Here is a 14,984-nt window from a genome sequence, read left to right as displayed (position 1 = left end):
TACATTTTGAATGTGAACATGGAACGCATCCCCAATTTTTCGCGCATAAGCGGAGTGAAATTGTCTGATTGTCATTCAGAAATCTGCCATAAATGCGGTACGTTGTGTGGCTTACGCCCTTGGTGCCATTTAAATGCAATTATTGTAATACACAAATTTAGCCAACAGATTTTGGATTTACACACTAAAGCCACTGAGGTTTTCGTTTAGCTGCTGCCGTTGTCAAAGCAGTATCTTGTCATCTGTACTCTCTTTGACGCTGCTCTTCTGAGCGCATTCGTCGGTTGGATCATATCCGCTCTTAAACATGATTGGCTACTTAACCAGGAAGCGCGTGTGCTTTGAATGTTTCTGGCGATTTTATTGGTGAGTTTCAAGACTTTTAAATTCCTAACGGTTATCACCAACAGAAGGCGAGGGTGTTTCAAATGCACATTAACTTACTCGACCTCCCTGAAGTTGCATGCTTTTACTGAAGACTTGAAATCTGCCAGTTTCATCTGTTATTTTGAGGTAGGTGGTGAATAAAGAGTTTTAAATAATACTTGTGTTTGTTCACTTTCGCCACGTAACGATTGTTTTCGTCATCTGTTCGCAAAACGTGTTTTGTTTTCTCTGTAACGTTAACGTTTGGTTACTTTCTGGATAGGTTTGCTAAGCTAACACAATTGTTTAAGCACTGTTTTAACGCTAACGTTCGTTGCCTTAAAAGCTTTTAGTCTAAATTACGTGTCAAAATTGGTTGTCGCATCTGTGACAAATGCCTAAGTTGGTTAAGTTAAGTTAACGTTAACGTTAAGTTATTCCAACTTAACGTTAAATTCAAGAGAAGGGTTAGCGTTTAGACCTATTTCTCATCCAGCTGGCAAGGTTAAAGCATTGTTTAATTGTCCAGATATCATCTGATGATGTATTATTTGATGTTTAACTCTATCGTTAGCTAACCCAGGTATCAGCGAAACGTTGGCACAATTCGTCTCGTGACATCAAGACAACGGAAAATGTTATTCACAAACTGCATCTGCGCACAAGCTGTGAGGGGATGTTTTGGGATTCATCAGTCTGTTCTTGTGTTTTGTTACTGGCCGACATTACTAGCAAATTTAGACCTGAACTTGAGAACTGGTATTAGGACAATAATTCAAAAGTTTGTCATTACCGACAGAATTGCTACTCCAAATGAAATTCACCGTTGATCCTACCGCCAATTGTATTTATAACCTTCAAAATAATCTAAAGCCTCCAAAATCTTAAAGTAAACTTTGGCCAAATTAATAGGAAGAGAGTTTGAAATCACACCAGACATTCCCAGTCCAAGTGATTCACTGCCTTAAGGGCATGTCAGTAACAATGCTGTGACTGTCTTATTCAGAGTTGATAGATCAGGTGGCCTCAATCCTCAACCACTGCATTTTGATTTGATATTTGAACACTTGGTCTTTAGCCAGAGTAAGTAACCTACTTCTAGACACACATTGTTACTGTTTCTGGCTGCAGCTTCTCTGTTGTTTTTAAACATCAAGTAGCCATGGTTCACTTTTTGAAAAGGAGTCACTTCTCTCTGCTTTTAGCCCTTTGACCACAAGAGCCTTCCTTATAGAGAAGTGCCAGTGAAAATTATAGGCAACGCAGAATAAATCATTTTGACCTGACGAAGATTGGAGTTGGATCAAAATCCTGATTTAACATTTTGTGGCTTGGAGTAGAAGTGTGCAGGCATAAGTTGTTTTTTTTTTCATTGATGCTGCTTTCTAATAGCATGGCACTTACTGTACATGATGTGCATATAATTACTCTCCTTCAAAAGGCAACTAAGATTAACCAACACAAGTACATGGTACGGTCACATGCATCTCGATTCTGGTGTTAACTCTATGTATCATCTTTCTCTGTGCACACATCAGTAAAACCCACAACCAAGAAGTGTCTTATCAGCTGGGTGCAGCTTTTACGATGACACCACCCTCTGAGGGTAGCCGGGTCGTCCCAGCTCTGTAAGTTACAGTATGTCTCTCTGTGTTTGTACAGGATGAGCTCTGTTGATGTGAATGATGAGAACCGTGGGGTCTGCCCTGGAGGAAAGCACAACACCTCAATTAACGATATTTTTTCCCTGGATCAGCCAACTGGAAGGCCCTCCATCCTGCGTCAGACAGAGAACTTGCCCAGCAAGACTGTGCCAAAAGGGGCGAAGGTACAGAATCAGTTTGTTTAGTTTTCTTTGGTCTTCTGTAGTTCTGCCTAACTTTAATCTGATTTATAGTCAGTCAAAATAACTGAGAACCCCTGTGTGGGTTGACAGAGATACAGAAAGGATACTTTCAGACATTCTAATAGTTCTTTCTTTCATATTAATTTTTTGTATTCAGTTAACATTTCCTATACTGACCAAATTATTTGTGTGTGTGTAGGTTTGTTTTCAGACTCCAAGAAGAGACCCCGTGACTAAAAGAATCCTGTCTCCCTCAAAGTCTTTCAAGATGACAAGTATGGACGAATGTACAAAAGCAATGGAGTGCTTAAATTTGGATAAAACAAAGTAAGCAATGTTACTCATATTGCAACATCCCTGTGATCAATGTACATTTCAATTTAGGTGACCAAGTCTGTTTTTGTTTTTGTAGCACTTTGCCACAAGATACCCTTGAGAAATCTGATGGGCCCAAACAAGGTAATTCATCCAACATAACAAGTTAGTTCCCTTGAATTTTTCTGCAGTCAGAAAAATTAATCTTTTTTCTTTTTTTTCCTTACAGAACTGTCATCCTATCCTGATGACGAAATGCCAATACAAAGCAAAGGCTACCAGTTGGATTTTGACAACCTTGACGCTATTAATCCATTTCAGGGATCTAATAAGATGGTTCTCTCTCCACCAAGGTCTGCTGTTGAAAACCCTACCACAGATCAAAATGAGTCTCAAAATGGAAAACAAGAGAATATCTTGGAAGAGCCCACCAAAGTAGAATCAGCACTCGATGAGACACTTCCCTTCACCCCCTCCGTGGAAAACTCACTGGCTGACATCTCTGCCGACATCAGCTCCACAGAGAGCAGTGTGGTCACAGTGGTGAAGGTGCCCGCAGTCGAGGAAGTGGATTCATGCACTGCCACACCTGATGAGAAACAACCAGCTAAAATGTCCTCAAGTGTTGATCAAGACAAAGCTTCAGGCAGTTTTGTGGAAGAATCTCCACTGCCACCTAAAAGTTCCTATAACTTTGATTTTGACAACATTGATGCAATTAATCCTTTCCAAACCGGTGGGTCTAAAATCCAGAATTCCCCTGTCCTCGGGAGAAAGGTACCGGATGATAACCCACCTACTGAGAAGACGCAGATTAAGGAAAATAAATCTGCAGATATTGTTGACGTACCTCAGGTGGCCCAAGAGACACCTGTTCAGCCTGAGGTGAAACCCAAAGATGCAGTGGCCCTGATTTCCTCTGATGCTAACCCTCCAGCAGCTGAATCCATGGTCCAGCCAGCTGCTTCCCCAAACAAGGAAGGTCCAATCAAACTCGAGTTCAATTTTGATGATGGGAATGAGGTTAAACGGAAACCACCACCTAAGAAATTTGGCAAAAGGCCACCTTCAAAATCCAAAGAGGGAAAGCCGGCTTCTGACATCAAAACACAGAAAGAAATTCCAGAGAAGCCTGTTGCTAGCGATGTTGCTGATGTTATGGCTCCCAAAGGGTCTTACTCATTTGACATTGAAAAGTTTGATGACGTAAACGTCAATCCCTTCGGCACAAAGTCAGTCATAAACAACTCTCCGAAATCCAGCAAGAAATCTGGCCCTGTGCCCATGGAAACTGCTACTCTAAAGCAAACGGATACGCCTGTGGAGAAGGAAGCTACGTCATGGTATGTTAACGTTTTTCCTGAGCGTACCAACTACTTGCCAAACCTAATAATGCATCTCACCTCAAATTTGTATGCTTTTCTCTTTAGTGCTGAGGAGAGCATGCCAATTGCTGAATCCAACACTGGAACTGTAAGAGAAGTAATTCAGTTTGATAGAAATCTTAATACATTTTTTCCATTTCACTTTCATTTGAGGGTTTTTTTTGTTTGTTTGTTTTTTCAACATAAAATATTTTCTGTTATTATGGAATGACAGAATGCTGAACACAAGGCTGCGCCTGACCATGACAAGGGATTTCAACCTGAACCTGTACAGCCTGTGCAGAGTCTTCCTGAACCTGAGCAGACGTCTCAGCCTGGTCTGTCAGAATTCAATGAGGAGTTTGTTCCTGGAACTATGTGTAAGTAAATGTTTGCATTAGCTTTAGATTGTCTGGCTTAACAAGGATATCTGAATCTGGAGTTTTTAGAAACACAAGGTTTACCCAACTCACCTGTGTGTCTGTGATTTCATAGAAAATACTTTTCTATTGAGGAAATGCTTTGTTCTGTGTAGTCAAATTGTATACTTAAAAGCGTCATTAAAAGGAAAGCTCATTTTGATTTATGATCTTTATTTCTAGTCATGGCCAATGACTTTGACGGACAAATTGACTACCTTGAACAGTTTGGGTCCTGCAATGTGAGTATTTACTTCATGTAACTTAAATAACTCTTTGATTGTTAATGCATGACCTAAAAGTTTTTAAATTGACTTTTTTGTCACCAGTTCAAGGAGTCAGCACTGAGGAAGCAATCCCTGTACCTTAAATTTGACCCCCTTCTGAGAGAGAGCCCGAAGAAATCCGCAGGCCCAGCTGTTCAGAACCTCGTCGCTCGTCCTGCTTCCCTTCTTTCACAGTATGATGTTTTTCTGTTTTCAGTTACTCTGATCACCATTGTCACTGGATGTTACAGCTGAATTTGTTTTCTGTACAAAAGAAACAATTTGTCTGAATCTAACCACGTTTTTTTTCTCTCTCTCTCCAATTCAGACCTGAACCTCCAAAGATGGCAGAAAAAGAGACGACAAAAGGGCCTCAGAATGATTTCAAACTGTTTGATGTTGCTACAGAATCAGTAAGTCACTCTTGAACTGCCACCAATGACTGAATCTGAAACTCAGTGTTTGCTACGTTGGAAAAGCGCCAATGCTTCCTTGTTACATTTCCTAATGTCATGTATTTACGCTGTTAACTTTCATCTAGACTCCTCAAATACTTGAGAGCCTCGTTCCACCTTTCCCCCAGCCAGTAAACACAGAGGACGCCATCATTGAGGTGCTGAAGTACAGTCAGAAAGACATGGATGCAGCCATTGCCAGGGTCCAGGCAGAGGTACGTCCCGTTCAATTTTTGTGATTTGACAGTTAACACACGTAGTTTCAGACTGTTTTTTCATTCAAAGTCACTTTTTTCGGATTTGTACAGGCTAAAATAACATTAGACCTTGTTGATAGTATAGTTTTAAACCCAGCAGCAATTTAGAGTAAGAACATAATCTGATTTAACTGCAGCACTGTGCATTGTTGACTGAACACGCACCTTATATCAAGTAAACTATTAAACTTATTTAATAGGAGAAAAGAGTCAGTGGCAGCTGAATCTTGTTTCTACAAAATCATTGGCAAAACTAAGAAATTAGTTTATAAAGGTATCAATTGTTTGATTATTATGGCAAAAAACACAGTAGGCACAGTTCCCAATTCAGTAGCGAATGCAATCATCAGAAATGTTGCTAATCTTCCCAAAATTGTTGTCCATTGAGTCATTTGTTAAACAACTCAAGGAAGCTGTTGTTGCCTAATGGTTCGTTGTTGATTTTTAGATTTTGAAACACGATTAGACAAACCCCCAAGTTTGAAAAACAAAATGTTCCTGTTTTTTTTTAAGCAAAAGGTTAAATTGGGAAAGACCCTGACTATTTACTTATAGCTTGTTGCTTTTCTGAATGACACTCAATAAATGTATCTAATTCAAGTGTGTATTTTCTCAAACAGGCAAAGGTGAAAGAGGATCAGTGGTGTGCAAAGTATAACAAGTTACTTGGCGATGGTCAAGAAATGAGGTGAGCAATGCTTTGATTTAGACTTTCTCAGTTTTATATAATTTATGGTTTTACATAATATGAGTGTTTTAAGACAGCTAACATCTTTTTTGTTTTTACCACACAGGAAAATAATTGCAGAATTTGAGCTTGTTATTGCTAAAATGACAGGTAAGTTAATAAAATATGAACATGTTACACTCTTTAGGATTGTTGATACAATGGTGATTGATTAAAGGGAACCTATTATGCTCATTTCCAGCTCTGTATTTTTATTCTGGGACTCCACTAGAGTAGCTTTGCATTATTCACAGTTCAAAAAAATCTTTATTTATCTTATATTGGCCCTTTATGCAGCCCCTCAGTTCAGCCTCCCAATGGCCAATAAGCCCACTCTGTTCTGATTGGTTAGCTTTCTGGAAGCCTGCAGAGGTGCAGCCATATCAGAGTCATGTTAAGTTACTGCAGATGAAAACCCAACATTCCCAGCTTAACTGCTTCATAATAAAAGCTTTTAAATGACTAAAAAACAAGAGACTTTTATTGTTAGAATTTATAGGAAATAAAATGTGTTCATAAACAAATTAGCAGAGTTTCCTTAGCTGCGCTAAAAACCAGCTGATACAAGATCTGGAGATATATTGGAGCTTTTTGTTCAGCGGATCAGTTAACTCGACTGGAGTCATGGTTCAGTGCAACAACCCCCAAAACAATGGAAAAACGCCACAATGTTAGTGGAGCAGATGACAGATCCGTCACCAGTTGATGTCGGTTCATCTTGAAAGTAGAAAAAAAAACGAGCATTCAGAGCAGTCTGAAGCCTAAGCTTTTTACTCACAGTGATTCTGGGTTCCCACAGGTCCTTGAAATCCTTGAAAGTTTGTGAATTTGAAATAGATATGGGTCATTGAAAGTGCTTGAATTTTTATATTTTGTGCAAGAATATAATATTGTTTTGCTGTGTTAGAGACCACATAGTCTGTGAGCTTCTGTGAAGCCTGCTAGTTCTCATTATAAAAACTGTTGTAACAGTAATTAACCTTGATCCATGTCTCAAACTATGTGTGGGGTCCTTGAATTTGAGGGAATTGTGCCTGAAAAGTCCTTGAATATGATGTTTAAGAAGGTGGGGATTACTTCTATATACGCTCACCTCATTATTTGAAACTTTGGCCATGTTTGATATAAACATCCAACATTGTATATTATTTTTTTAGATGGATAGATATATGACATGACTGAAAATAAGGAAAAGCATAATAGGTCTCCTTTTTTAAAAATGGTTTCCTAATTTTCTGGCATTGTTCAGATGATCAAGAGAAGGAGAGGGAGGTGGCTCAGACGAAGCTCAAGGAGGCTCTGCTGGAGAAGGAGCAAGTGTCCAGTGACCTGAACACCATGGAGAGATCTTTCTCTGATCTTTTCAAAAGACTGGAGAAGTACAAGGATGTGGTTGAGGGTTACAAAAAGGTCAGAATTGATGGAAATATGAACGCTGTCATAAACCATAAATCCTTGACATGTCTTACATGATTTCAAGAAAGCTGCGGAGGTTTGTATGGTTAATTGTGTTGTGTGATTTCCCCAGAATGAAGAGACCCTTAAAGGTTGTGCTCAGGACTACCTGGCAAGGATCAAAAAGGAGGAGCAGCGCTACCAGACCCTCAAAGCCCACGCTGAGGAGAAAATTGGCCAGTAAGAAACACTAGACTCTACTGTGTAAGTTGCATAAAACCTTGAAAGATGTGCATTGACTGACTGTGATTTATTGTTCATCCTCAGTGCAAACGAGGAAATTGCTTCGGTGCGGTCAGGGTACAAGGCCGAGGTATCTGCACTTCAAGCCCAGCTGCGCCGGGAGCAGCTGAAGGTGCAGTCACTGGAGAAGAGCCTGGACCAGAAGGTGAGTGGAAATGTGAACTAGATGGTCTTTTTAAAGTAAGATATCACACATCATCCTCATGTTTTCCTTATTTTATTTATTTTTACAGGAGAAAGAGGCCGAAGAGCTCACCAAACTTTGTGACGAACTCATCACCAAAGTCCAGAAGGGTTGAGCTCAGTTGTAAATACTGTTTTTGATTTTCTTTAATTGTTGGTGTCCAGATTTTTTTGTGTGTAGTATGTTGTGTTTGTCTTTTATAAATGTTCTTATAATACTGTAAAAAGGTTAATAAAGATAATTTACTAGTTGTAGTGAATTTTTGGTATTATTATTATTACACACCAAGCTGAGCCACTGCTGTTTTGTTTTTTGAATTTCTGCATGATCATTTAGTGTGTGAAACCACTAGAGGGCAGTGTTTACATTCATAGTGTTTACAGTCTTCTTATCTGCGTTTTGGATTTAAAGAATTATTTATGGATATGAAACTAGCATTGCTGTGTGTAGTTCATAAAAAGTTTAATTCTTTGTAAAACATCTACTTCAAACACACAAGCTATTAAATGTATTCTCCCCTCACCTGTCTGGAGCCAGAGCTCATCCTCATCCTGCGATGCTTACAACAAAACAAGAGCTCGCCTGATACAATGCGCCCCTTCTTTCCTGAGCAATCACAGGGTCTTGTCACATCACTCCCAGAGCAGGACAATGCACTTCCTAAATGGTGAAAGGAAATCCTACCTAGATTGGAGTTGAATGAGGTGGTAGTGCGGACCAGGGGGAGGGGAGGGGGCTGATTCACTTAAACGGAGGAAAAGATGCTGGTCATTCGGTGTAGTCTTGCAGGGGCCATCACTCATCTAAAAAGGACTGTGAGACTGCTCTTGTGTCTGTACGCTATCTATTCAGTCATTCATCCCACCAACTTCTGCCCCTCTGCTGGCTGCCCTCTGTGTCACCCTCAGCAGACGCTTCGACTCGCTCAAAGGAAGAAAGCTGACCTGTCTGTACCCGGAGCCTCCCAGCAGCTCTCATGTTTGGACAGCTAACTGTCTCTGAAGGCAACTTATTCACAAGCACTTTTACGCCTTAATCAGTGTCCACAGCTTATTCAAATGTGTCCCGTGTGAAAGAGTAAATACATTAATCTGCGTGAAGCATTCCTTTCAGTTCATTTAATCAAACTACCAAACCACCAAACTTTAGATGATTTAGTTTTTGAGCCTTGAACAGAGTACAACATACAAGATTGTCAAATATAACCAATTGCATACAGAAATACCTAAAAATAATGGCTTGAACTAAATGTGATTAAACTGGGTGACAAAATACTCAAAATGTACTATACACGACAACAAAAGTATACTTTAATAACATTACATAGATATGTAAAACGCCTTACTCTGAAAAATAAACTTTTGATACATTTTTTTAAACAAAATAAATTAAATATTCATGACTCAATTTGATTATAAATGACTACAGCTTCATTAACTGTTGTTGGATAAAGGTGGCGGTCTAACAGACCTCTGCTGGTTGGAAAACATTTACTGCATCTCAACGTGCTACTGACTAGTGTTGGGAACCTACTTAAAGAGATAAAACGATGAAGACCAGTTATTCAGTTAACACTGAAACATAATTCTTCCATCCCTTGCAGTCTCAGGCAAGGTTTGCATGCCTTAAAAAAAAAGGCTTTATGAAACTTACCAGTCTATTTTATATCTGTACTAACGGAGAACAAAAGTGAGGGATGGAGAAAGGTAATGTAAAGGATAGTGGTCAGCATTTCAAACATTATGCATCTTTGACAAACAAAAGGACTACCTGAGTAGGAGCATAAAACCAGCCCTTTTGTAAATCTTGAGTACCATTTTCATCTTCATTGCCAGGCAGAGCGTTACAGAGCCCTCTGCGCTCCGACAAGCTGTTTCAGTGGAAGGTAAAAAAAAATCTCCCCTCCACATTTCAGCGACGCCTCAAGTAGGAAAATCCAAAAGTGAACTGCTGAGGAAAACCTGAATAGCTGCAATTTTACTCACACGCTGCAGAATTCCTTGTCCTTTTTGTATTAAGTGCACAACAAGGATTAATGGATTTTTTTTTTTTTTAGTGGTGTGAGAATCTGACCGGTTTAAAAGAAAAAAAAAAGCACCAAATGTGGACGTTTGGATGTAGTAACATGTGGTGTGTATCACTGGCCGCTGTTTTTTTTTCACATGTTGTGTCTCCCAACAAAGTCCAGCTATGAGAAGAGTCTGACAGTTTTAAAGAGTAATGCCAGGTGAACGTCACTCAGGAGCTGCTGTTCAGTCCGCAGCTCGTTGTCCCTCTGAGATACCGGAGCAGTCAGTCAGTCAGTCAGTCAGTGGGGGATATTTGGCACTAACGGGGCTAACACTGAAAATGAATGTGTTGATGCTGATGTACTTTCCCGTCCACGTGGGAGTGAGTGTGTGTGTGAATGTCAGTGTAGATTTTGGGGTAGATTTTTGGAGGGATGGTAGGTCCTGCTTGGCTGAGGAGGAGCTGCTGCTGCGCCAGGTACTCCTCATAGTTCATGGAGCTCATGCAGTCTTTCTCCGGGCTGGAGGAGCTGGACGACGGAGCCATGTAGGCCCTGTCCCGCTCTCGGTACGGCAGCCGGTGGGAGCTCTGCAGCACCTGCGCGGCTGCGGCCGGAGCGCTGGGAGGAGGACAGTGCTTTCTACTCTGGCAGAACCAGAGCAGCACCGTGCCAAAGATGAACACTATTCCAGCAGGGATGCCAATGATGACAGGCCAGGGGAGGGAGCTGGAGGCTGGCGAAAATATGGGCGTGATGGGAGGCTTTGTGTCTGCAAAAAAAGACGGGGCAAAAAAAAGAAAGATCAAAACAAGTTTCCAACTCTTAAATGCTACCACGTTTCGTTTTATTGCAAAGGTTAAGTACTTTAGGGCTTTTCTGATTAATCAATTTAATTGTTTAGTCAGTTAAAATGTCAAAAAATTGTGGAAAAATGCTTGTTTTGTCCGACGAAGCCCAAAGAAAGCTTTACAGCCAGAAAAGCAGACATTTTTTCCTTAATAACTGACTTAAAGCCCCTAAAAACTTGGTTTCAAATGTTAAGTATATCTGACGTTGAATGTTCATGACTAAATAGGCAAATTTGAAAAAAAAAAAAAAACATCTTTAGTTGTCATTATTATTAAGACTGTAGCTCTTGAAAACTCATCTGATCTGCTTCATCAGGCCTGTGTGGAAGTGGTTTAAACAAGATTTGATTTACAGTACTGGCAAAAAACCCACAACTGTCATCACATTTTGATTCAAATGTTGCTGAATCTTGACTGGTGAAGAAATGTGAAATAACAAAACAGTTTTGCATTTGGCAGAACATTGTGTTCATGTAAGAGTCCATCGTTCAACATAAAAAGCAGACAATTGGTTTTCAGGGAATTTCATGGATTAATCAATTACCAAAATTGTTGCTGATTAATTTACTGTCCACTCAAACAACTAATACATACAGAAAAACAGTAATGCTTTGGTAAAAGGATTATTTAGAGCAGCTTGGTGAATGAGACAGGTTTTTAATTATTTGGTGAAGATTAAAACATGTCTGAACCATATCAAAAGCTAATAGACGGGTGCTTAGGTGGTCTTGGGGTTAAGGCGCCAACCAGGAACCACAATGTCCCCCAGTTTCATTTCTTGTCATCTCTCAATTGTCAGCTGTCCCATAATAGCATAAAATAGTTTAGTTTAATAGTTTCTTCTTCATAAGTACTTTTTACTGACATATATAGTCTCATTTTCATTCCGCATTCCTCTGATGTTACTGTGCACTTCCATGAATCCTTAAACAACCGACATAGAATCTACAAACTGATGCCACAGATGTTTGTCCGAGCTGCTAATCTGTTGCTCCGCAGCACGTTTCTGTGACGCTGCCTGCTGCTGTGAGACTGATACACAGTAAACAGACAGGCCTCACCTGGCAGCACAGTGAGGAAGGCGCTGCGGAAGCTGTAGCCCATGGTGTTGGCGCCTAAGCAGATGTACATGCCAGCATCCTCCTCCTTGGCTCGGGTAATGAGCAGCTTGTTGAGGTAGGAGCCGTCGGGTCGTGACCACACCTCCCCCGTGGGCAGCACCACGAACCGGTGGTCTCCCACCTCGATGGTGGAGTTGTAGCGGCTCTCCTCGTTAGTCTCCACGCGTTTGAGCCACTGAATGACCGGCTTAACGTCACTCCTCACTTTGCACTGGAACGACGTGGTGCCTCCGTAGTCCACCGTTGTGTTGACCGGGTGAGTGCCGGTCAAAATAGGCTTGGAGTTTGTCCTCTCTGCGTGCGCACACACACACACACACACACACACAGAGAAACACTGTCAACACACACACACACCTTTTGACATGACAGGCCTTCTGTGGATAGAGGGGGTCTTAGTTGTCCATACTGTTATTAGCCTCGGGCTTAGGACTTATAATTGACAGAGAGGGAGGAATACCACATGTAACACAAGAAGTATGTGTGATTAGTTTCCTCTCTTTCTTTGCTCCTGGTTGTACAGCACACATTTCTCATGGGACGGAGGGGGGAGGTGGGGGGTGGGGTGGGGGGGAGCAGTGGGTCTGGCAGACAGCTGGGCTTTAATCAGCTCCAGATTGGGTGGAGGGTCTCTGAGTTGAACAGCCTCTCTCTCTCTCTCTCCCTCTCTCTCTCTCTCTTTCCCCCTGTGCAAACACCAGGGCACAAGTCCCCCTCCCCACCCCAACCCCATCCCCCTTCTCACATGATTACACAAGCACATTCATCCATGCAGCGGGGATATGAATAAGACCTGCTGATCGCAATCAGAAGTCAGGAGTAGGTACATCAGAGAGAAGATTTTTTAAAGGTTAAAGTTCTTCCCCCAAATCACATCCACTATTACAGTGATTACACTGTGTGAATGTGAACTATTTTCATCTCCTGTAATGAAGAAGTAAATTTGAACAAACATCAGTAATCACTTAAATTAATTTGCTTTACCTCATCTCTTAGCGTTAATATTTCCAGGTGAACATATTTGGTGGGATACTCACGTATGACCTCAACTTTGTACGTGGCGTTGATTTCCCCCGCTCGATTGGAGACCCTGCAGGTGTATCTGCCACTGTGCTCTGGCGTCAAGTTCTTCAGACTTAGAGTCCACTTCTTCTGGCGGCCCTCGCCGACCTTCTGCTCCGACAGCGGCTGGTCGTCCTTCAGCCACACGATGTCCGGTCGAGGTGTCCCGCTGGCCGTGCATTTGAGACGCACCGAGCTGCCCACGGGACGGGCTATCACCCTCTTCCTCATCTTAGCGGGCTGAGTGAAGCGGGGACGCACTGTGAACCGAGGAACATGGAAATCGTGTGAAAACTGGAACATTTCATCAATTACGTAAAAACATGATTTATGAAGACTGACTCCAGCTGACAGTTTACCCTCCTTTTTATTTACTACGGGTTGCATGACAGTAGACTTACCAAGTTTTTCGGACAAGCCATCAGTGCCCAGCTCAGACTCTGATCCGTCAGCGGCCCCGGGTCCAGTCTTATCAGAACCTGAGTCATCTGTTGACACAGCAGGACAATAATTGGTCTAAAACATCAAGAAATCTTGCAGCACGGAACACAAACCAGTGTAAAAATGATAGAATGGCAGAAGTTAGAGGTCTTAGAAATTATCAAGAGAGTGGTAGAGTTTATATAAGGGGCGACTGTAGCTCAGGAGGTAAAGCGGGTCATCCATTAATCGTAAGACCAGTGGTTTGATCCATGGCTCCTCCGGTCGGCATGTCGAAGTGTCCTTGGGCAAGATACTGAACCCCAAATTGCTCCATTGCTGTGTGAGTGTGTGTGAATGCATTAGATTCTCCTCCCAATGAGCAGGTTGGCACCTTGCATGGCAGCCCCTCGGTGTATGAATGTGTGAGTGAACGGGTGAATGTTAGCATGCAGTGTCAAGTGCTTTGAGTGGTCGGAAGACTAGAAAGGTGCCATATAAGTGAAGACCATTTACCATTAAGGTTGACGTGTATGAAGATATGTGTCCATATAAAAGAGTCAATCAGTAATTTCAGAGAACAACTTTTTGTGTTTTGGGTTGTTTTTTTTCCACAACTTGCAGATCAGATATTAAACTTCCATAATACTCATAATAAAAGACATTATAATCTTAAGGTTCACCTATGAGCTTTTTCCAGAGCTTTAAACTGCAATTCAAGTACTAGAAAAAGCTAGTATTTAGACGTTGAGTTAAACTATTGAACTGTTTCCACAAAAAACTAGATGATAGTTGTGTAATGTGACCCTGTACTTCACCTAGACATTTATTTAATCTGAAGTGTCATACAGTAGTAATTTATTATTAGCTGCATGCTTTTCAAATGACTACAGATGTATTTCTTAGCTCATGCGGCAATTTCAAGGAAGGATTACACTACGATGTTGTAGGTATTCTGCTGCTTCTGAAGCCTGTATTAACTTTCCATTCTTAACTTTTGACAGTGTCACTTATGACCGCGACACAACACCAAACAGCTTTAGCGAAGTGTTCTTGGCTCTATCTGCGTAAATTGAGCATTTATAGATAGGCTCCTCTGAGTGGGGTGCATGCTCAGGTCATACGCTGTAGCATTTGGAAGTAATATGATCAGTTTTCATAAGCCCTGTTCCAGGAGACAGCTGTGGAGTTTATGTCATTGGCTGACATCATGCAGCGGAGCTAAGAGGGGGCTTAGAGAAAATATAATGAGTGAAACCTAATCGACGGTTTGTGATGCCTATCGACTTTTCGAGTTAAGCATTGATGAATAAACGGAGCAGATCGGGTTCCGCGCCAAGAGCTGCCACTCTGTCCAGAAACAGACATTAAGAAGATGATTATTAAAGAAGGGCTGCTGTTTGAGGATATTAGAAGATACTACTGAGGCATCTCTTCACATAACAGTGTATCACATTAAATTGCAATGTACAAACATATAAAAACCAAGTTAACTGTGTGCAAAAGTCAAATCTACCATCAAGCTCTGTACTGTACCTTGCGTACCTCTTTTTCATTTCAAGTTCAGTGCAGCCTCACATCGAATTTGTCTAGATGCACTTTGGCACATTTGATTCCCTCTCAGG

General features: G+C 41.2%; 2 protein-coding genes across 2 annotated transcripts in view; one reads left to right on the top strand and one right to left on the bottom strand.

Annotated features, from left to right (window-relative positions):
• Window positions 1-385: 385 nt before the first annotated feature.
• Window positions 386-8,156, top strand: tacc3 (transforming, acidic coiled-coil containing protein 3). Its single transcript, XM_044375119.1, has 17 exons — window positions 386-513; window positions 2,029-2,194; window positions 2,412-2,539; window positions 2,625-2,671; window positions 2,757-3,870; window positions 3,958-4,000; window positions 4,127-4,271; window positions 4,494-4,552; window positions 4,640-4,770; window positions 4,905-4,989; window positions 5,118-5,246; window positions 5,909-5,976; window positions 6,083-6,126; window positions 7,265-7,425; window positions 7,544-7,650; window positions 7,738-7,858; window positions 7,947-8,156. The coding sequence occupies exons 2-17, from the start codon at window positions 2,030-2,032 to the stop codon at window positions 8,010-8,012; spliced, it is 2,613 nt and encodes an 870-aa protein (XP_044231054.1). The 5' UTR covers window positions 386-513; window position 2,029; the 3' UTR covers window positions 8,013-8,156.
• An 880-nt stretch (window positions 8,157-9,036) lies between these two features.
• The window catches only part of LOC122998306 (fibroblast growth factor receptor-like 1), a 29,346-nt gene continuing 23,398 nt past the window's right edge, over window positions 9,037-14,984 (bottom strand). Inside the window, exons 4-7 of the mRNA XM_044375120.1 lie at window positions 13,341-13,427; window positions 12,915-13,199; window positions 11,818-12,171; window positions 9,037-10,677 (exon numbers count right to left, since the gene is read on the bottom strand). Coding sequence (XP_044231055.1) covers window positions 10,235-10,677; window positions 11,818-12,171; window positions 12,915-13,199; window positions 13,341-13,427 — 1,169 coding nt within the window. The 3' untranslated portion in view covers window positions 9,037-10,234. The remainder of the gene's footprint in view (window positions 10,678-11,817; window positions 12,172-12,914; window positions 13,200-13,340; window positions 13,428-14,984) is intronic.

The sequence above is a fragment of the Thunnus albacares genome, chromosome 15, assembly GCF_914725855.1.
Source record: "Thunnus albacares chromosome 15, fThuAlb1.1, whole genome shotgun sequence".
Lineage (NCBI taxonomy): Eukaryota > Metazoa > Chordata > Actinopteri > Scombriformes > Scombridae > Thunnus > Thunnus albacares.
The sequence above is the reverse complement of the archived record's forward strand: the minus strand, read 5'-3'. Positions and strand labels throughout refer to the sequence as shown.